Source organism: Jaculus jaculus, chromosome 6, assembly GCF_020740685.1.
Source record: "Jaculus jaculus isolate mJacJac1 chromosome 6, mJacJac1.mat.Y.cur, whole genome shotgun sequence".
NCBI lineage: Eukaryota > Metazoa > Chordata > Mammalia > Rodentia > Dipodidae > Jaculus > Jaculus jaculus.
In genome coordinates this window covers 35,404,926-35,428,014 of record NC_059107.1, presented here as the reverse complement: position 1 = coordinate 35,428,014, position 23,089 = coordinate 35,404,926, and the positions used below count along the sequence as shown (strand labels likewise).

General features: G+C 45.1%; 1 protein-coding gene across 4 annotated transcripts in view; it reads left to right on the top strand.

Annotated features, from left to right (window-relative positions):
* Positions 1-23,089, top strand: part of Klhl3 (kelch like family member 3) — a 118,216-nt gene that overhangs the window by 56,790 nt on the left and 38,337 nt on the right. For all 4 annotated transcript variants that reach the window (XM_045152517.1, XM_045152516.1, XM_045152518.1 and 1 more), the window contains 3 exons: positions 2,853-2,962; positions 15,473-15,589; positions 20,047-20,196. In XM_045152517.1, the coding sequence (XP_045008452.1) occupies positions 2,853-2,962; positions 15,473-15,589; positions 20,047-20,196 (377 nt within the window). The remainder of the gene's footprint in view (positions 1-2,852; positions 2,963-15,472; positions 15,590-20,046; positions 20,197-23,089) is intronic.

Genomic DNA, 23,089 nt, shown 5'->3' with positions numbered 1-23,089 from the left:
GGTTTCTTGAAAAGACCCAACAACACATATCCAGAGAAAGTTCTTTCCTGGAAATGTGTTATTTCCTCCTTGTTTCCTCATTGAGAAGATTGGCATGTGTGCTGTTTGCCAGGGGAGGGACTCAACGTTATGTGTTACTTCTCCTGCCCATTGCTTCTCATTCAAATGGACAGGAACAGAAATTGTTTCATTAATCAGCACTTGGAATCTAAATACTTTGTTACTTATAGTAAAAGCTGCCTAATTAGAACCTTAAACAGAACTTTGATTTATTTTTAAAATGTTTTTATTTAATCTGAGGATAAGAGAGAAAGAAAGAGGCAGACAGAGAGAAAAAGAATTGGCATGCCAGGGCCTTCAGCCACTGCAAACAAGCTCCAGAAGCATGCACTATGTTGTGCATATGGCTTACACGGGTCCTGGGGAATTGAACCTGAGTCATTTGCCTTTGCAGGCAAGAGCTTTAACTGCTAAGCCATCTCTCTAGTCCTTATTTTTGTTTTATACTTGGATGAGAGAGAGAGGGCACATGCTTGGGCATACCAGCGTCTGCTGCTACTGTAAATTCACTCCAGATACATGTGCCACTTTGTGCACCTGGAAAATCAAACCTGCGCCAGCAGGCTTTCCCTAGTCCTGTCAGTCCCATTAAATTGGTTAGGAGCTGGTAGCCTCAGTGCACTGAATATCCAGGGCTTATTTTTTTCTTTTTGCTAGTATGTGTGCATGGTGTAGGCATGGATATATGCCCTTGTGGCACTCCATGTGCTTCCCTGCAGCAAGGGGCACTGGCCTGCTCTGACCGACCGGAACAGAATGCTGACTGTCCTGCTCAATTACTCTTTGAGCTGGAATCTCTTCCTGGTCCTCCCTTTCCCATCCCTTTCTTCCCTCTCCTCTTTTCCTTTCCCTTTCCCTCTTTTTCCTTCTCTTCCTTTCCCTTCCTTCACTTTTGTTTATTTACTTTGCATTAGTCCAAGTCCCTGGGGGATATAGAACCACATAGATTCTGTGGCCTTTACAGAGGATTGCTTTCAAGTTTGGCACAAACTGTGCCACTGGTTACCATGGGCACCAGTGGCTGTTGCCCAGATTCTGTGGGTTTGGTTTGGTTTCTCACCACAAGCTGCCGTGTTGCTCCTTGCTCTGTACACATAAGCACATCTCTTGTCCCGATCGAATTCAATTTCACCTCTGACATAAGAACCATCAGTTTTAACAAGAGCCATTTGCTTTCTCGCCTCCCAACACTCTGCTTCTTAGCCCAGCGCCACAGCCTTCCCCATGTATTTGTCTTTTCAAAGTCCTCTTCCCCGCAGGCCTCCCACAGGCTCAGAGATGGCGGGGCAGTGCAGTCTTCTTCTGTGTGAACCCTGGTTCCTTCCTTCTGTCCTGCAGATCTCCCCAGTCTCCCTTCACCCCCACCATACCAGGAGAAGCGGCTTGCCCCTCAGTTCCCTTGTTTCCTTCCTGCCAGATACCCCATCCTGGGATCCTAGGAAGATTTCTGGGTGATATTTCAGTGAAAGGTTCTCTACAGATCAAGAAACAGCCCATGGCAGAGAGAAGGGACTGAGACTGGAACCCTGCCCTGCTTGCTCCACAGGGAAAGAGGGGGAAGGAGGGGGAAGGGGGGGGGCTCCACAGGGCAAGAGGGGGAAGGAAGGGGCTCTACAGGGCAAGAAGGGGGAGGTGGGGACTTTTTTTTCTGTTTGCTTTCTTTCATCTCTGAGGTATCCTGGCTTGTGCATTCTGGCATTTCCAATCCTTAGAATCCATGTAAAGCTGGGTGCTATAGAGTGCCTCACAGCCCTCCTATAGTGAAGTCGGGGGGGGGGGGGCAGAAGAATCATGGATGCTCACGGCAGGAGGCCCTGCCTCCAACTGAAGAAGCCCTGAAGTTGTCCTCTGGCTTTTATGCATGCCGAGGCACACATGCACACATACACACATGTGCACACACACCTGATAAAAAATAAAATATAAATAAAATAAAAATGATAAAAAATAAAATATTCCTGAAACATCTTAAAATGATTTTATAAGAAATGATTTGAATAGGTATTTTTGTTCTTTTTTTTTTTTTTTTTTGTCATTGTTGCCACCATCCCTTAGCTGGATGTCCTTGTCCACCAGAGACTCACTGTAATAGGCTTGGCTTTGGGCAAGAAAGAATTAGGCCAAAGACTCCTTTGATACTTGACTCGGGACCGCTGGTGTTTGGCTGAGCTGCAGGGACCACTGTGCTTATACCTGGACAGTGAACGAGCTCAGTTGTGCAAGTGGGTCCCAGAGAGGCTTTTCTGCAGCGCTGGTATGACTCCTGACAGAGCGTGGAAAGAAACATAAACCGGGGTTTCTCTGCCCTTTTTAAAAAATCTGTATTATTATTCAGGACAGAGGGTGATACGTGCCTTTGCCGCCAAATTAAAAGGCTAGTTTGGGGCTGGAGAGATGGCTCAGCCGTTAAGCCATCATGCCTGCGAAGCCTAAGGACCCAGGTTCCATTCCCAGTACTCCTGTAAGCCAGATGTACATGGTGGCACATGTGTCTGGAGTTCGTTTTTAGTGGCTGGAGGCTCTGGCGTGCCCATTCTCTCTCTCTTTGTCTCAAATAAATAAATGAAAATAAAATATAAAAAAGTATTTTTAGAAAGGCTAGTTTTGCTACAGCCAGGATGCCTCTGTCTTTCTCTCTGGTCCTCCTCGTCCTCCATCTCCTTTCTGCCCTCTATCACTCCTTGGCCTCTACTCTGAGCTCCACAGATTGTCATGGCATCTTCCTCACGGAAGAACAGGGCTGTGTTATAACTTTAACTTTGTTTTCTTAACTTCTTCTCTTTTTGGAACAGAGCAGCACTTTCCGGAGGTGATGCTGGGGGAAGAGTTTCTTAGCCTGAGTCTGGACCAGGTATGCAGTTTGATATCCAGTGACAAACTGACTGTCTCCTCAGAAGAGAAGGTAGGATGTGGCCCTGTGGTGAAAATGAAACTTGTGTGTTTATCACTTTAGCCTGACGAACGTGTTCACTGCATCCTCAACTCTTTAAAATGAGAGGAATGGTGATGAAAAGCCTGCTTGTATTTCCTGAACATGTACAGTTTTTGAAAAATTATCTTTATTTATGAGAGAGAGAAAGAGAGACCTAAAGAAAGAGAAGGGCCTCTTGCCACTGCAAACAAAACTCCAGACATATGAACCATTTTGTGTATCTGGCTTTATGTGGATACTGGAGAATTGAACCTGGGCCAGCAGGTTTTGCAAGCAAGCGCCTTTAACCACTGGGCCATTTTCCCAGCCCCAGCGAAGGGTTTATGTTTTTTAGTTCATCTGGCCTTCATTGTAGCTGTGAGGAGCTGGCTTGACTGCGGTCCCTACATGTCGAAGAGAAGCTCAGTTCAGAGTCTGCCTTTGTCAGAATCTTTGCTCCAAGAGGTCAAGTCTTGGGCTGAAGCCCAGGCTTACACTTTTGACTAGGTTTTCAGCATCAAACATGAACTCCTTCCCATGGAGGCCCACATTTTACGCATGCATTATAAGATGCAATCTGATTTCAGACATCCAAGTGGACCAAACCTTGTGTATCCTGAAATAGGGGAGTTTTAACTGTTGTGATGGGTACCAGTGACTGGATCCAGGCAGCTGGCTTCTTCAGAGCTTGAAAATGGTTGGTTGAATCCTACCCCCTTGCCTAGAGAAGCAGCTAGTCTCCTGACAGAATGTGTGCAGGCAGGATGTGGTTAGAGGCTTCTGTCAGTTGTCAGCTAGAGTAATAGCATGTTCAATGTAGACAAAGAAAAAGAACTCATGGCATAAAGGAATGAAAGACCCCTTCTTTTCTTTTTTTCTTTTTCTTTTTTCGTTTTTTTGAGGTAGGGTCTCGGTCTAGCCCCAGGCTGACCTGGAATTCACTATGGAGTCTCAGGGTGGCCTCGAACTCATGGCGATCCTCCTACCTCTGCCTCCCGAGTGTTGGGATTAAAGGTGTGCGCCACCACGCCCAGCTGAAAGACCCCTTCTAAGGGTTATCCTTTTCATCCACAGAAGTGGGTAACGAGGGGGATTATTTATCCAGTAGAACTGTTCTAAGAGTGAAGTGAAGCATGCCTAGACCACAGGAAGCATTCTTCACAGAAAATATCGTTAGGACCCCTGCCGTGCCGTCTAGCGTCACCACTGGTGGTAGTGGTAACCACCACTCAGACCATCCTTCGGGGAGATGCCCTGCTCAGCACTCAGGCTTGGGCCGTTGGTGTGATCTAGAGCTCACTGGCTAGCAGGGGCTCAGAGGGGCAATGACCCCCATGCTGCCCAGCTTTCCCAGCACTACAGACCGATCTGGGCCTCTCCCAGGGCTCAGAGTCTATTCATCTGCCAGCACCACTCTCTTGCTTATGCCCTTTACCCTCCGCTGTGCTCAGAGTCCTTGAGCCCGTGAGGGTACCTCAGGCACCTTTGCTCCCTGCACAGTGCTGAGCTGTCCCATGCTGGTGACCAGCTGATTCCTAAGGGAGTGGAGGAGGCAGAGGAGCTGGACCTGACCTGAGCTAGTTGATAGTAATTTTGGGAGTAGTTTTAATACTTTCTCATAGACTAGGGCAGGTCGGGGAGCAAGAAGTTGGGAAGGGGCATAAAGTGCCGCTGTTCTCTCTCATTTTCCTTTCTTCTTCATGTGGTTTTTGTTTTTGTTTTAAAGTCCCTGCAGAATGCATCAGACGTTTTGTGTCTGGAGGACAGTGTTCCAATGCACTCCTCCCTGTTCTTTGGCAATTACACTCTTTCCACCACCTCTTCTGCAGTGGACCCTGAGCCTAGGAGAGTGTGATAGAGATGCCTCACTTAGTGCTGAGCACTCCACTGTCATTCTCAGCATTTTGAGTTTCAGTCTCCCCAGTGGTCTGAAAAGAGAAAGTTCTCTAACCAAAAGTGAGAACAGCACTTATATATGAGCATAAATGTAAATGTTTAGAGGGCAGTTAAGAGCCAGAGGATTGGGGTAGGGGGGAGTCCTTCGGAACATTTTTCTCCAGACACAAAGTGGCCAGGGCGTTTCTAACCCCACACTGGCTCTCGTTACCTGAACAAACCTTGCATAAATTGGGCCCCATCAATATGTTGTCATGGATGATGGAGGAGGGTTAAAAAACAGATGACATCAAAATAGAAGAGGGACTAGTTGGAAAGAAGAATGTAGATGGAGGGACGGGAGAAGGGGGCAAAGGAGGGTGGTGAAGGGGATTAAGATATGTGAGATATGTATATGTGTTGGGATAGAGAGAGATTGTCAATAAATTTATTACTAATTCTTTGGGGAGACCCTTCTTACTCCACCAGGATAGAATTCAAAGACAGAGAGGCAAGCCCCTCCCAGGTTGCCCACGCGGGAGGTGTGGTGGTTCAGATCTAACCATGTGAGCAGTTTGCTTATTACCTCTCTTTTGAGAGCCTTTGGTCATGATGTTCTCCACTGCCCAGGGGCAGGGAAGACAATATTCTAGGAAGAACACACTGTAAGAAAGAGAGCTAGGACAACCCTATCTAATACAGTTCTAATTCAAATCGTTGTGTGTTTTGAGTCTTTGCTTTCTTAGGCAGTGAGTATGTTTCTGTGACTTATCAAGACTGTACTTTCAGGGATCATTTCTATGGTTTGTCTAGGTCTTAATAACTCCATGTGTTCTTATGAAACATTAATGAGGTTTTCCACAGACAGCTCTAAGTAAATATTGATGGGAAATGGCCTGCATTTGAGACATACCTGAATAAGAAATTGGTTAAGTCTCTTTCAAAAAATACATTATCGGAGGCCGAGGAGAGGGCTCGGTGGATAACGTGCTTGCTGTGCAAACATGAGGACCAGAATTCCAATCCCAGGTGCACATAAAAGCTCGCTGGTCCCCTGTAATCCTCAGCAAGCAATTTCTAGTCCAGAGACGGAAGATATCCAAGGCCAGCTTGCTAACTAGACCGGCTAAATTGGCAAGCTCTCGGCTCAGGTAAGACACCCTGCCTCAGGAAAATAAAGGGGACAGCGGCTGAGAAAGATGCCTGATGTCAGCCTGTGGCCTCCACAATGCCCAGACACAATGCGCATGGACTCACATTCATGTTTGCCCGCGTGCATGCAAACACTGCACATGCGCACATTAGATGACTGTCATGTGCGTGTTTCAGTGAGAGCTCCAGGTTGGATTTTCCTCTGTATTCTAGCTTTTGAAAATGGGCAAGACTGTGATATTTTAGCTCCTGAGAGAGACTAGACCTTTAACTCCCAGGGTCACTAGCGTTAACGTGCTCTTTCCCGTGAACTAACCTTGGTGAAGGGACGCAGGTGGCAGTGTCGGCCGGCAGCCGGGCGCGAGTGGCTGACAGGTGTACCCTGCTGCTGAGGATCATCTGTCGGAAGCTCTTGAGACTCTGAGGTCAGCAACCAGCTTCTCAGCCTGAGACAAGATCAGATAATTAATTATATAAAGGGAAACATAACTTAAAAACAAGGTCAGGTCAAAGTAGTACTAAAAGTCCAGTTAAAAGGAAAAGGGGAGCACAAGGGGGTACATACTACATATTCAGGTAGCTTCTTTCTGGATCTTCAGAACTTGGAGACTGCCAGTTATCTGCACAGGGGAGAGAGGGTCAGTGGAGCTTACAGAGTCCTGTCTTTCTTATGGTCCGTGCTGGTGTCGAACCTGGATTGGATCCCAGAGCAGTCTTCACTTCATAGCTTCCCTTCCCCTTGCAGCTGGGGCCTCTGCTGGTCACTTAGCACTGTTGTCTGTGACTGGGACAAGGTCACTCACCTGGGACTCCCCACTTATTACCTTCCATAGTGACTGATGTTCTAGCTGGCAGTGCGTCCCTTGTGTGTTGGGAATGTGGGTAACAACAATAGCCCTGAGATACCTCCCACCCACCTTTCTTCTTTCTCTCTTTCTCCTCTCTCACTTCTTCCTCCCCTCCTCCTCCCTTTCCTTCCCTCCCTCTCATGTTGCCCATGAGACAGCTGGCGCTGGATGCAGCTCAGCCTACCGTGTTCACTGCTGATCTCCATCCCGGTGATCTGCTCCAACCATTCTTAGCATGAGGGCAACCTCAGTGGAGATCCAGAGTGTCTGTCAGCCATCACAATTTAGTTTCTTCCCCTTATTCTTCGTAGAAGCAAGGTGTGCCTCTTTTTACTCTCTACTGACTGTAGTAAGAAGCCAGAGAACAATCTATGTAAATTTCCCCATCCACTCAAGAAGGTCTGCAAGGGGCAGGGGAGGAGACGGCTCAGGAGATAAAACTCTTGTCCTGAAACTCTGAGTACCTGAGTTTGGATCCCTAGACACCACATGAGAACTAGAAGCTGCGGTGGGCTTCTGTAACCTCAGTGTGCCTATGGTGAGAAGGAAGGTGGACACAGGAAGATTGCCCAGAAGTATGGAAGGAAGCAGTGAGCCACAGTGAGAGACCCTGCCTCAAGCAAAGGGGAAGGCAAGGGTCAACCAGCAAAGCTATCCTCTGACCTCCACACACACTCTGTGGCATGTGTGTGCCCAGACTCATGTACACACAGAGAAATGAATAAATAATAAGTAAAAAGAATGTTTACTAACTGCTTTCCACGTGGCAGGGAGAGAGTTAGTCACAGGAGAGACCTTGACAAGTAGGTATAGGCAAGATACCTTCCATTACAGAATTTACAATCACATAGGGGATACAGGTTGCATCAGAAATGTATGAAAATAAATACATTGTAACAAATCGAAATGTGGTCGGAAGGAACCCACAGAGTACTGAGAAAGTATGGATTTAAAGCCTTTTGACCAAATTACTTCTCTCTCAACAGTTTGCTCAGTCATGTTGAGCAAAGAACTCTGTCCCTCCCTAGGTCACTTTCCCATTTATAAGTGAACAGTGTAGCTGTTTCAGATGGACTTTGTGAACCTGAAATGAAGCAGCTACAAGAAAGTGCTCTTGGCTGGGACAGCGGCGCAGCGGATAGAGCACTTGCCACACAGGCGTGTTTATGAGTTCGGATCTCCAGGTCCCACATATAAAGCTGAAAGCTGTGGTGGGCTTCTAGAATCCTAGTGTGCCTATGGTGAGATGGGAGGGGGCTGGGGAACAGAAGGCCTTTTCAGAAGCTTATGAGCCAGCCTGCCTGGCAACTGGAACAGTGAATAGAAGATCCCCCTTCAAATAAGGTGGAAGGCAAGGGCGGATGCTCAAAGCGGCATCTCACCGCCCGTACAAATGCGCGCTGAAAGGAAAGATCTCTCAGGCTGGTGCTTTCAGAATGATAACCGGGCAGTTTTCTAGAGTCCTTGCAGACACCTTCAAGTCGCTGGGACAAAACGTCTGAGCCAAAGCAGCTATTTTTGGCTTACAATCTCGAGGGGAAGCTGCATGATGGCAGGGGAAAGGATGGCAAGAGCAAAGGCTGGCTGCCATAGACAACACTGGTAAGCTTAGCCTTCCCTCCCCCCAGCAACACACCTCCTCCAGAAAGCTCTACTACCCAACTGCCATTAGCTAGGGATCAAGCATGCAGAACACATGAGTTCATAGGGGGTCATCTGATTCAAGCCCCCACAATCAGGGGACGCCTTAGACCAAGGTATTTCCCAGCCTGTGGTTTAACAACTGGCTGGCTCTCCAAAACACTTCCAAAGGGCAGGATTGTTTGCTAATTTGTTTGTTGATTTCTACTGTGTATATTTCCACCAAGGTTGATTTCTTAGCAGTGGGACATCAGAAAGCCTAGGTTGGGTGGGGATTTCACAGTGAGCTCCACCCTAGCACCCCTGTGTTGCCAGTGTCCTTGGTCCTGTGTGACAATGAGGGGAGACTATGGTGATATCACTCTTAGTTTCTTAGCATAAATAACGTGAGGAGTCAGATCCTTCAGGTGCCTGGAAGCCAAGTCTTCTTGATTTAAAAGCCCAAAGGTCAACTGGAAAAGAAATAGATTCTTAGGGTGATGTTCCAGGAGGTGTTAAAGACTGTAATTAGTGCTAAAGCTTAAAGACTTAGTTTTCTTAGGGGTAGCAGTTACTTTCTTGTTGCTGGTACAAAGCACCAGACCAGAAGCAGTTTATAGAAGGAAAGGGTTTAGTTTTGCTTACAGTTTTGAGGGGAAGTTTCCTCATGGTGGGGAAAAGCATGGCAGTCACGTCTTGTCCCATCAGCTGGGAGGAAGCAGCAAGAGTGAGCTAGTTAGCACTGGCAAGGGGGGCTGGGATACAAAATCCCAAGACCCATCTCCCAGTGACACAACTCCTCCAGCAAGACTCCACCTCTTAGAGGCTCCAAAACTTTCCCAAATTGCTACCAACTGAACACCAAGTATTCAGAACACATGTGCCTATGGGGGACATTTCACTCAAACCACCACACCACGGTTTTCAGCTACGTTTTTACCTGCGAAGCTCTACTCTCTAACACTCACAGAGAGTTTTGGAGTTAGAGATGAGTTCACATCCCAGGCTTACCACTTCCTGGCAGCGTGACTTCTGACAGTTTCTTATTCCCTGAGGCTGTTTCCTCATCTGTGAAGTATGAAAAACAATCCCTCCTTAAGAATTTCTGTAAAGATTAAGTGAGATCAGCATGCATGTAAGATGTTACTGACCAATCTTTTCCAGTCCTGAGTAACAAACCAGGTCCACAGACAGGAGTCTAGATTTTTCTTTCATGCCATCAAATTATCTTCTCTTTGCTATCCTGTTGTGGTAAGAACCATACTTAATTTCACCTAGTCAAAGCACTGAACCAAAAGCAACTGATCGGAGGAAAGTTGTTTATTTTGGTTTATAGTCTCCAGGAGAAATTCCATGAGGGCAGGGGAAAGCATGGCATGAGCGATGCTGGACATCACTTCTGTCACAGCAGATGGAAAACAGCAGCAGGAGAGTAAGTGAAGTTTTACCTGAGGGGAGGTGGCTGTAATACTCCCAAGCCAGATCACAATACCCCTCCTCCAGCAAGTGTCTACCTCCAAACTGCCATCAGCTGGGAACCAAGCATGCACAGGAGTTTATGGGGTGGGGAACACCTTTTCCAAACCACCTCGTCCCTTGACAGATAACCACCCAACCCTCTTAATTTGAATTCTCCTTCTTGATTCTTTTCTTAATATATTGTGGGCATTTTGGTGAATTTTCACACCATTGACTCTCATAAGCAGCAGCCTGGCCCTGGCTAAGGATGAGCACTGCCTCCACGTTTTGAAAGCTGGTGCAGGTGCCTAGAACCACCCATTTTAGTTGAGGTCCAGCCTGGCTTGTCTGCCAGTTTAGCCAGACTGTGAAGTAGAAATATCCAGTTCATCTGGTCTTCCACTGTCTGAGGGCCAAGAGCCTGGAATTATGGAACTGTCTCCAACCCTTCTGTACCTTGTAACCCCCGTGGAATTGGTTCAGCAATATAAACCAGTGAGGGAATGATGCTAGTTTTTGTTGTTTGAAAGCAAAACGCCAAGTATGCCTTCTGGGCAGCTGATAGTTTTTCCAGAGAACCCATGAGATATTAACATTTGCGTAAACATTACCCCATCCCATAATTGAAGCCTTCTGGTCCCTGGTTAGGTTATATAGAATAGAGGTTGACAAACTTTTCCTATGAAGGTCGAGATAGTGATTTTGTTTAGGTTAGTGGTTTGTTGAGTTTCCCCTCTGTTATTGTAGTCTGAAATCAACCTAGACAGTGTAGATTAATGAGTATGGCTGTAATTTAATAAGTTTTACTTACAAAACAGAAATGGACTGGATTTGGCCTGTGGGCTGTAATTCACCAAACCCTGCTAATAGACATTTGAGAGGCAGCTAAAAGAAATGTGGGAGAAGGCAGTACCAGAGTTGGGTTTGTGTTGAACCCATGTCTGCCTCTTTCTAGTGGTGGGACTTAGGCGGGGCATCAAAGGATCATAGTGTCGACTCATGAGATCGTCACAAGAATTCAGGAGGGAGTCTTCTGATGGGAACAGTCGTGGGGAATGGCTTTAGTTATACTGAAGGCCCAAGCTATTTATTTGAAAGTTTGTTTGCTTGTTTCTTTTTGAAACATGAAGTCTAAATGAAAAAAAAATGTGCTCTTCTCTAGTTATAGAGAAGGTCACGTTATTAGGGAACGACGTGGCTTTACCAGTTGAGTAGATAAATGAGGCCATTCACAGGAACCAGTCAGACAAGTCACATGAAATATAGAATAAGGTTAAATATCAACTTTGGAAGACTCAGATTAAATTTTAGCTTTTATTTATTTTTAATATTTAATTTATTTATTTGAGAGGGAGAGAAGGAGAGTATGGGCATGCCAGGACCTCTTGCCACTGCAAGCAAACTCCAGATGCATGCATCATTTTATGCATCTGGCTTTATGTGGGTACTGGGAATTGAACCCAGGCCATCAGGTTTTGCAAGCAAGCACCTTCAACTGCTGAGCCATGTCTCCAGCCCCCAATTGTAACTAAGTATCTGCTGATCAATCTTTCTCCACTGTTTAGTTTGTTTCCTTCCTTTGTCGACACATTGTTTTCTGATTCCTTGTCTAATTGAAGTTGTACAGAGACTGATTTATACATATATTTAAGAAACAAGACAAGTATTTTATTTTTAAAAAATTTAATTTTTGTATGTGTGTGTATATGCGTGTGTGCGTGTGTGTGTGTGTGTGTGTGTGTGTGTGTGTGTGTGTGTGTGTATAAACATCAAGGACTCTTCCCACTGCAAATGAATGAATGCCAGACACTTGCACAACTTTTTGCATCTGGCTTACATGGGAAGCTTGGGAACTGAACTGGCTGGTAGGCTTTGCAAGCAAGTGACTTTAACTTCTCAGCCACCTTCTGAGCCCCAGGACCAACATATTATCCAGAAAACATAGTTAGATTAAGAAAAATATTAATCTGGTACCACCACACATCATTGATGAAAGTTTTTAATTTTTATTTTGAAAATGTGAAAGCAACAACACATCCATATGATGTCTGCCAAGATTCACTAATCAAGAATTTGCTTCATCTTTTCCTCTCAACAGTATTATTCTTTCATTCTGCCAGGCCATTTCATAGTAAATTGCAGACGCCATGTCACTGTATGTATCACTGCAGATCTTGGCATACACCTCCTAGGAACATGGGGTTTTTTTCTAACCATCCAACTATTATTATGCTAAAGAAGTACAATATAAGTACTTGAATATTACCTGATATGTATTTAATACTCAGAGGTTTGTAATAGCCCCCAAACTGCCTTTGTAGCTTTCTTATTTTATCTTATTACGTGTTTCTTATTAATTCATAACCCACTCAGATTTCTGGCATCACATTTAGTTGCCACGTCTCTGTATGTCAACAATCTATAACCGTAACTCTGACTTTTGAAATTATATTTAAAAAAAATGTTTTCTGTAGGGCTAGAGTAATGGCTTAGAGGTTAAGGCACTTGCCTGCAAAGCCTAAGGATTCAGGTTCGATCATTCTCTGTCACTCATGTTAAGTCAGATGCACAAGGTGGCGCATGTATCTGGAGTTCGTTTGCAGTAGCTAGAGGCCCTGGTGCTCTCTCTCTTTCCAATAAATTAATAAATAAATAAATAAAATATTTAAAAAATGTTTTATATTTTTAGCTATTTATTGGAGAGAGAGAGAAAGAGAGTGAAAAAGAAAGAGTGTATGGGTGCACCAGGGCTTCTTACCACTGCAAATGAACTCCAGGTACATGCTCCATCTGTGCATCTGGCTTTACATGGGTCCTGGCAAATCAAATGTAGGCTTTGCAAGCAAATATTGTTAACAGTTAAACCATCTCTCTAGCTCTGACCTGTTTTTCTCTTTCACAAGATTAAGTTTTAAATAATGGAATGACATCACACTGCAAAATGTTTCGAGCATAGGTTTGTTTGATTGTCTCCCTACTATAGGATTCAGGTTAAACATGTTAGGAAGAATTCTACACTGGCACCTTTGTCCTTCCTTTGAAATCACAGTCAGGGATAAATGTCTATCCTGTTATTTGACGAAAACTCTGATCTGGTATGAAAGGTGGCGTTTGGCTGAGGGCAGGCTGCCACCTTTGTAAATAATGTCACCGGTGGGATGAGGCTTTGAAAACTGTGAGTTTCTTGTTTCTTTACCACTTTTGGTGTTAGCGTCTGCCAGTGATCTTTGATGAATCCTTTACTTTGACGGTGCTTGAAAACGCTATCCTCCTTCTCCTCCCTTTCTTCTTCTAATGTGTTTTTCCTTAAGTATTTACTACCTGATAGGCTTTTCTTTACAAGAGAGCCATTCTAATACTTTCAAAAATATCCTATGTGCTCCTGGGATTTTTTTTTAAACAGACTCGTTTATTTAAAAGAGCATAAAAGATGGGAATAGGAAAACAAAAGTTGAGCTATTATGAAATATCCAATGCATGGAAAACTATGTCAATTATTGTAACAAATGCACTAAATTATAATATAATGAGGGCTGGAGAGATGGCTTAGTGGTTAAGGTGCTTGCCTGAAAAGCTAAAGGACCCAGGTTCGATTCCCCAGGACTCACGTAAGCCAGCTGGATAAGGTGGTTCACGCATCTGGAATTCGTTTGTAGCAGCTGAAGGCCCTAGCACACCCATTCTCTCTATCTATCTCTTTCTCTCAAATAAGTAAATAAAAATAAAGTAAAAATATTTTTATAATATAATGAAATATTGCAGATAATATAATGACAATACAGCCAACTTTATGTTATACATGAAACATTTTTTACTTTTTTTTTTTTGGAAGCAGGGTCTTACTCTAGCTTAGGCTGGCCTTGAACAAATAGTGATTTTCCTACTTTAGTATTGGGATTAAAGGTATGCACCACCCTGCCTGGTTGCACAACACATTTCTAAATTATGAAAAACATATTTCAGAAAGAACAATCTATACAAAGAGAACAGAGGTATCTGGATATCAGATATAAAGACTGGCAGGATGAGGGAAGGGGTTGTAAGTATCAGAAGTCTCTTAAGTTCCAATATGCAAAACTTTCATCCTGTGCCTGCCTGGACTCTCCTGGGGTCTCTTCAACTTCAGGTTGGCATTTCCAGTGGCATTGGGCACTGGGGTCTCCAGGCAGTTTCCTCTGTGGCTGAGAGCTCAGACCCATGCTTAAGACACCCTGTAGATCTGTCCCGTGTGGCTTCAGGTCCCAGACACTGATCTCTGAGTTCCTGGCATCCTTTTTAAAATTTTATTTATTTATTTTACTACTACTTCTGGATTTTCTGAGGATCTTCTTCAATCTCCCTCTTTGGGACTGAGCCTCCTTCACTGGCCTCCTCTGAGGCTGTTTCTAGTCCACTGCCTAACCCAGAAGTCTCCTTCCTGGATGACTGTTACCTCCAGTCCTTTTAAAATAATTTTTTGTTTTTATTTTTATTTATTTATTTGACAGCAACAGACAGAGAAAGAGGCACCACCACGCCCGGCTTTGATTTTTATTTTAGAATGAACCATGATGATTGTATATTTGGAATGGCTGGCTTGTTACTATTTTGTGTGTGTCTGTGTGCATGTGCATGCACACATACACTCTCTTTCAAGGCATCTGATTATTCACAGACTTTGTATTAATTTTTGTGTTATTTTTAACATTTAGTTCATATCTACTAATTTGCATTTCTATCCTAAATAATTATTGGAACATATTTTTTTAAAAAAAATTGTTTTTTTTTCTATTGCAAGAAGAGCGAGAAAAGAGAAAGAGAGAGAAAAATGGGCACATCAGGGCCTCTTACCATTGCAACTGAACTCTAGATGCATGCGTTACTCTGTGCATCTGGCTTTATGTGGATACTGGGGAATTGAACCTGGACTATGAACTGTCATGCCTCTCAAGCAAGTCATCTCTTAATCACTGAGCCATCTCCCCAGGCCTGGAACAGATTTTTATTTTATTTTATTTGTTTGTTTGTTTGTTTGTTTATTTATTTATTTATTTATGAGCGACAGAGAAAGAGGGAGAGAGAGACAGAGAGAGAGAGAGAGAGAGAGAGAGAGAGAGAGAGAATAGAATGGGCGCGCCAGGGACTCCAGCCACTGCAAACGAACTCCAGACGCATGCGCCCCCTTGTGTATCTGGCTAATGTGGGACCTGGGGAATAGAGCCTAGAACAGAGGCCCTTAGGCTTCACAGGCAAGCACTATCCACTAAGCCATCTCTCCAGCCCTGATTTTTATTTTAGAATGAACCATGATGATTGTACATTTAGGATAGCATGCATGTCATTTTGTGTGTGTGTGCACTTGTGTGTATATGTGTGTACTTATATGTATATGTGTGCATGTGTGTGTGTGTGTGGTGTGCTCTTTTCAAGGCCACCCAGTATTTGAAAGCTTTTTTGTGTTATTTTTAGCATTGAGTCTTAGGTTAACACCTTTGCAGACGGTGTCTCACTTTTTCTTCACTATTACAAACGGAAGAGGTTTTTTGAGCGCCTCGTCTCCTCTTTCCAGGTATTTGAGGCCGTGATTTCGTGGATCAATTATGAGAAAGAGACCCGCCTGGAGCACATGGCAAAGCTGATGGAACATGTCCGACTCCCTCTCTTGCCAAAGGACTACCTAGTTCAGGTGAGTGCTAGCCTGCTCACCCAGGCGGGGGGAGGGGGGATAGCAGAGGCAATTGTGGGGAGTGGCATGACTGAGGGTTTCATGGGTCTTATGCATGGATGGAGGGTGTCACCCACTGGACTGAGTTTGAGGCGTGCAAGTGAAATATTAAGAGTTGAAGTTTCAGAAGGAGATGTCTTGCTCTGCTTGCAAGCTTGGAGTTATGCAACCTCTTCCAGCCTCACCAGCTTCTTCCACACATCGGGTGTTTCAGTTTCACCCAATCAAGGCTATGGTGGGGACTACGTTGTCAGTATGCATTGCGGGGGGGGGGGGGTAAGCATAGCTAATGTTCCCTAAAACCTGCTTTTGTTATGGAGGGCTGAAGAAAGGAGGGTAATTTCCACAATGTTCTAGGTTTTCCTTCTGCCATGAGGGTTTTAGGCAATTTGCAGTCCAATTCAGGACCATGAAAACCAGCTTGTCACAGTCGCCTCAAATACACGTTCTCCTAGCTCCACTAAGAAAGGAGGGACACGTTAAGCATTACGGGGTGCTCTTATGCAACCACGTGCTTTCTCACTTAATTCTGCAACAGCCCTTCGAGCCAATGATTACAACCCTTCTTTTACAACTCTGGGTTTTGAAGCTGGAAGACTGGGATTGACCAGCTACACACAGACCAGGCTCGGAAACTCACACTTCTAGGACCTTCCAGCCTGGCTATTCTCTGTCTTGTTTTCACCATGGCATGGTTTGTTGTGTGCAGTAGATGGCATCAGACACCCTTACAACCCAGCGGTGATTAAACATTCAACTGTGGGATCCTATAAAACACAGAAGCAGTCAGCCAGCCGTCTGCTGTTGCAGACAGGTTTCTCAAAGGATGAGGGAAGAGGTTTCACATCCTAGCTCTTGTTACTGCCTGTCCTAACTAACTTTTGGGACTTTCTAGAGTTCTCGTGTGGTTGACGTAGCAGAAGTCCTGATAGGACTGTTTGGGGATGAAGTAGTGTTCAGTGAATGCTAGCAGATACTGTTAATGTGTTGGAGGGACTAACTACAGGTGACATAGTATTCTCATGAGTCCCTGTAAAGTCCCTTGCCTGTGACCTAGTTGGCTGCAGGCCTAAGGGGTCAATGAAACACTGTTTCTCTTCCCCTGAGCCATCCAAGGCGCTCTTCAAAGCCTGCGTCCTACCACCTGCAATGCTTCTCCTGCCACCTAGTGGTAGTACATCCTCCCTACAGGAGAATTTCCCACAGCAAGGGCTGGAGTCTCAGTGTCAAACTCATGCTGTCTGGTGGAAGCTAACCAAAGGTGAACTGGATGTCTAGCACAGACTCACGTCCACAGTGAGGGCAGCGGCCAGGGAGCTGGGATCCAGAGAAAGCTAACCAGGCTGCAGAGATCCCTACTTACTTCTCCATCAGGTGTCCATGATGGAGACTTTCCAAAGACGCTGAGAACTAGTTCCTGGTTGTTGTCGAAGTTCTGGTCGGGTAAAGAAGGGTGTAGAAGCTGTGGCATGAGAACTGTGGTTGAGGGGCTTTTATCAGACCTCCCAAGGTTGGGTAGGCCTGTGAGAGGATGTTTCATTAACATTCCTTTGACCTTGAACTTCAAACCAGTTTAACCTGCTGGGGATGGCTCATGGTGCAGGAGGAGGAGAGGACACCTCTAGCCAGCTCTGTGCCCAGCCCTGCCCAGCTTCTGGGCCTCACAATCCCTAGGCTTTCTTTCTGGAAGCATTTTCAAGCATTATTTGAAATGTGTATAACGTGTTAAATAAACCTCATTGTTTTAATCATTCATGATGCCGCTCCACCATTACTATATTCTTTCCCCAAAACTTTTCATTGCCCTGTATTAGAACTCGGTACCTAAAAGCACCAACTCTGATGAGCTTTTATTTTTTATTTTTAGTTTTTGAAGCAGAGTTTCACTCTATCCCACGATGACCTGAAACCCAACCTGGCCTCAAACTCATGATGATCCTCCTATCTCAGCCTCCAAGTGTTGGGATTAAAGGCATATACCACCACTCCCAGCTCTTTTGGGGAACTTTTAATTTTAATTTATTTATCTAGTTTACATGGGTCCTAGGGAATTGAACCTGGGTCCTTTGGCTTTGCAGGGAAGTGCCTTCACCACTAAGCCATCTCTCTAGCCCTCATTTGGGGAATTTTAACTCAAGCCCAATAAATTCTTTGAGAGAAGGAGCTACCCTAGCATCACACCTTCCTGCCTAGCTTTCTAGATACTGTCCCTCACAACCCTTAAAAAAAACCTAGACATTTATGATCTGTCTCAACCTGGGTCGGTTCCTGTAGCAGTTACCTTCTCATTACTTGGAAAAAAGCACCCCACCAGAAGGATCTTATGGGAGGAAAAGGTTTGTTTCAGCTTATGGTTTTGAGATTTCATCATGATGGGGAAAGTTTGGCAAGAAGAGACAGCATGGTGTCACGTCTTGTCACATCAGCTGGGAGGATGCATCAAGAGTGAGGTAGACATGGACACACAGTAGGCTGGACTGAGAAACCTCCAGGTCCTTCCCCAGTGATAAACTTCCTCCAGCAAAGCTCCATCTCTCAAAGGCTCCACCTGGGGATTAAGTATGAGGCTGTGGGGGGCATTTCACACTCAAACCACTGTAGTCCTCAAGTGGGAGGGGAAAAGAAACCTTGCAAGGAAACAGCATTCCTCTGATTTATCTCTGGGGGAACAAGTGCCCAGATGTGGTGGGAACCTGGTTTTACCAGTCCATCTTTTCCTACCAGCTCCAAGGCTGTTCCGAAGTTGATGGCTCTGGTTGTATTTTCATTCCTAACAATAGATGAGGGTCCAGGAGAGCCTCAGCCAGGCCTTGTCCTCATGGTTTGAAGGCTGAGGTAACTGTAGTGTGTGTGAGTGTGTGTTTGTCAGGGGAGTGGTTCTTCTTACTCTACAACTGTACTTGAGCACCTCAGGTTAGAAACCACCTCTTTTTTTTAAGCCTTTTTAAAAATCCATACTTACAGACAATAAACCATAATTCCCTCCCCTTCCCCACTTTCCCCTTCACACATCCACACTCCATCATATCCCCTCCCCCTCTCCACTGGTCTCTCTTTTATTTTGATGTCATCATCTTTCCCTCCTATTATGAGGGTCTTGGGGAGGTAGTGCTAAGCCCTGCGAGGTCGTGGATATCGAGGCCAATTTCTGTGTGGACGATTGCATTGTAAGCAGTCCTACCCTTCTTTCGGCTCTTACACTCTTTCCACCACCTCTTCTTCAGTGAGCCCCCCCCCCCCCCCAAGCCTTGGAAGGTGTGATAGAGATGAGAAATGGCCTCGTGTTCGTCAGTTTCTTTCTGGAGGTCAGCACAGGGCCGCGCAAACCAGGAGACATTCAGTCAGTGTTGCTGTTGAGTGAAATTACTCTTTCCTAACATGATGTGGTGTTTCTGGTCGTACCACATAGTGCTCTGACCCGGGACAGAGGTGGAAACGCTAGAGTCAGTACTTGGGAATGCTTTCACCCTTTGGCTCATGAGGCATTGAAACTTGCATTTGCTCAAATCATGCTTAGATCCTGAGCTCTGGAATGTGGGTGGAGAAATGAGAGTTTCGGCTTAGATGGGATCTGAGGTGAGGCTATAGTAGGGGTGACTTGGTGCAGGACTTTCTGCTCTGGGGTTACTATTCTGTTGGAAAGAGCTCCACTGGCCACTTCTCTTTGTGAGACTTCCACCTTATTTTTTTGAGTACCTTATTTTACTCAGTACCCCCAAAAGCTGGTCAGTGGATCCTGCCACCTTCTCTCTTTCTATTTCTCTTCTGTCTGATCTCTGGCTATCTGCCCTATGCCAGGAGGAATGTGGGATGAGGCTTGTGGTTACTTGTCTTTTTGAGATTATCAATACCTTTAGTATGCCCATGCTATAGATGAGGAAACAGAAGTATGAAGTAGTGGAGCATTTAGGATAAGTGCCCAGTAAGGGAATAACTGGATCTGTTGCTAGCTCTGTGTTCATCCTTTTCAGGAACCTCCATATTGATTTCCATAGTGTTTGCACAAGTTTATATTCCCACCAGCAGAGGATAGGGTTCCTCTTTCCCCACATCTTCACCAACACTTGTTGTTGCTAGTTTTTTTTTTTTTTTTTTTTTTTTTTTAATGATTGCCATCCTTACTGGAGCAAGGTGGAATCTCATGGGTGTTTTAATTTGCATTTCCCTAATGGTTAGGGAGGTTGAACATTTTCTTAAATGTGGTAGAATTAAGATTTTGGTCACTTATCCTAAGTTCTCATGAACTCTGTGCAGTGAGCACTGATTTGTAACTCCAGGGACCTTTGTTGGAGTTGGAGATGATGTGGTCTGGGAATGTTCAAGTATGTGTGCAGGAATGAATGGTCCAGCATGGGGAGAAAGCTTGGGGCACGTGGCCACACTTGGAGCCAGGATCATGTGTGGGCTGTTACTCCCAGACAGTGGAAGAGGAGGCTTTGATCAAGAATAACAACACGTGTAAGGACTTCCTCATTGAGGCCATGAAATACCACCTGCTCCCTCTGGACCAGAGGCTCTTGATCAAGAACCCCAGGACCAAGCCTCGAACTCCAGTCAGCCTGCCCAAGGTAAGCCCCAGCCTACTCAGCGCCAGGGCTCGGGACTGTCCGGGGAAGGTGGCCTTCCACGCCTGCCTCCAAGTTGGTCTTGCCTGTGGAGCCCTGCACCCTGGTTGCGTTCATGACCTAAAAGATGGATTCCACGCAAATCTGCTAGAATCGCTCTCTCTTTTGGGCGGGGGGGCTTCCTTTCTAAGAATTTCCAGGTAACCTTCAGTGTTTCAGGGAGATTTGAGAATAACTTCTAGCTCTTCTCTCCTGTGCTTTATTATTTCATGCCATGGTTTGTGAAATATTTTTACAAAAAGCAGAAGCCCATAATAGCTCTCATTTCAGTCCACACACTTGGCGTGACTGTAGTATGCATGTGTGTGTATGCATGTTCATGTGCGTGAGCATGTGTGTGGAGGCCAGAGGTCGATATCACTTGCCTTTTCAGTTGCTCTCCACCTTAGTTTTTTTTGAGACAAGCCCAACAGAATGGCCTTTTTTTTTTAATGCATGTGTGTGCACATGAGAGAGAGAGAGAGATAGAGTGGCCTCCAGCCACTGCACTTGAATACCAGATATGTGCGCCCCCTTGTGGGCATGTGTGACTTCGTGCACTTGCGTCACTGAACATCATCTGGCTTATGTGGGACCTGGAGGGTCAAACATGAGTCCTTAGGCTTTGCAGGCAAGCGCCTTAACTGCTAAGCCATCTCTCCAGCCCTCCACCTTAGTTTTTGGGACAGGGTCTCATGGAACTTGGAGCTCAGTGGTTCAGCTGGTTTTGCAAGTTCATGGGATCCCTTTCCTCTGTCACCCCAGTGCTTGGATTTGAGGAGCATGCCACCAAGCCCAGCTTTTATCTGGGTGCTGGGATCCAAACTTCAGTCCTCATGCTTGAGTGACAAATACTTTGCTGCCTGGTCCTGAATGATTCCTGTGCTCACCATGGGGAGGGTCCTGAAGGACACAGGGGAGAGAATAGGCCTCCAGGAGCCTGACAGACATGGAAGTGTGGAAGGGAAGTGGGGAAATGAGAATGCATGAGGAAGCTGAAGGGGGAGAAAGGACTGCCCACAAGGGGACCCCACGAGGGAGAGTAGTCTATGCTGGCTGCTGACTGCTTGGTTCAAGCAGGGCCCTCCCTGTGTGGCACACATGCCCCTGGTGTACAGAAAGAGATGAGATGCTTAGTGATCCCTGGAGGCCTTTCTGGCTTAGCATAACAGGAGTCTTTCTAGTAGTCTGCAGGAAGCGGGGAGGGAGGAATGAGTCATGTTGGACATTGGCCATGGAGGCTGTGCCAGGAGAGTGTTTAGATCCTTGATGTGTCTTCCTCCTCTTCTTCCTCCTCCTCCCCTCCTCACATTCCTCCTTTTCTTCTTCTTCCCCTTTTCTCTCCTTACCTGTTTCTTCCTCCTCTTCCCCCTTCTCCTTTACCTCTTTCTTTGCCTCCTGTTCTTCCTTCTCCTCTTCCTCCCTTTCCTCTCTCCAGCTAGCTGTTGACATCCTCCCCTGCTGCTTCTTGGAAGGTTTCACAGGGTGGAGAAATAAGGTGCCCACATCGGGCTTTGCCCAGGTTATTTTTTCCCACTCCTCTCATGATTCTCGATCATACAGAATCTAATGGTTGCTGTGTTACCAAATGTTTCAGGTAATAATCCAGCAGCTGGTCTTTATTAAGTTATGTGCCAATCACCTCGCTGAAGGTACGCCACATGCATTTTATTCAAACTTCTCCTCCACCCTGGCAGGAGGTGACACTTACTACTTTAGTTCCACAAAGAAGGGAACTGAGGTTCAGACAAGTTAAGTAAGGGACTTGCCCAAGGGCTAATACAGTCAGTGTGGTAGAACCACGGTTAGAATATTTTCACCCTGCAGACCTGTCCCCTGAAGCATACCTAATCTTACACCTGGCTTCACCTTACCAGAGCATACTTCCTTTTTGTTTCATGCCACACAGAACAGAGTAAGGGCCCTGGTGGGGTTGGCCTTTTAGCTTACTGCATTTTAATGCTTTCATTTTGGTTTATGTTTTAAAACATTGCATTGAAACTTCTTTACATTGTTTAAAAAAATACAGGTAACTTTATTTTCAAACAGAGAGAGAATAAGAGAGGGGGTTGGGAATGGGCATGTCAGGGTCTCTTGCACCTGCAGACGAACTCCAGATGCTTGCACCACTTTGTGCATCTGGATTTATGTATGTAATTGAATCTGGGCCATCAGACTTCGAAGCACATGCCTTTAACTGCTGAGCCATCTCTCCAGTTCCACTTTATACTTTTAAGAAAGATTACTTAGTTTTCTTTAATTATAGATATATAAATTCACCATAGATAATCAAAGGACCCTGTAATTCAGAGATAAAAAAATAACAGTCACCTGAAATCTCTCTCAGGGATAGTCCCTTCTACTATTTTGGTGAATTTTCTTTCAGAAATATCTTTTTACGCTTTTTCATGAATAACTAAAACTAGACACTTTTAGATAAATGGGTCTTACTATGTGGACTAAAATATGCCCTTCTGCCCCCTCCCCTGCCACCTGAACCACTGCTTGAGATGGTATCAGCACAGGCAAAGTCAGCATTTAAGTTGTATGCCATTGAATCTTTGTGTTCGGTGGATGACACCTCTAACTTGTGTGTGAGCAATGTTAATCTATGTTCATCTGATTACTGACATTCTCTGTGTCTTTTGCCCTTCTTTTCCGTACTGGATTGCATGCTTTTTTTTACTAGTGATCTTAAAGGGTCTTCTCTGTATTTAAGACATTAGGCGTTTTCATGTATGGATTTTCTTAGCATACAGTTTTCCTCTTAAGTTGCTTCTGGTATTTTCTCCACACACGTGTTTTGTCTTTTTGTTTTCTTAGCTGTACCTTTGTAAGAATGCAATTTTAAAAATTA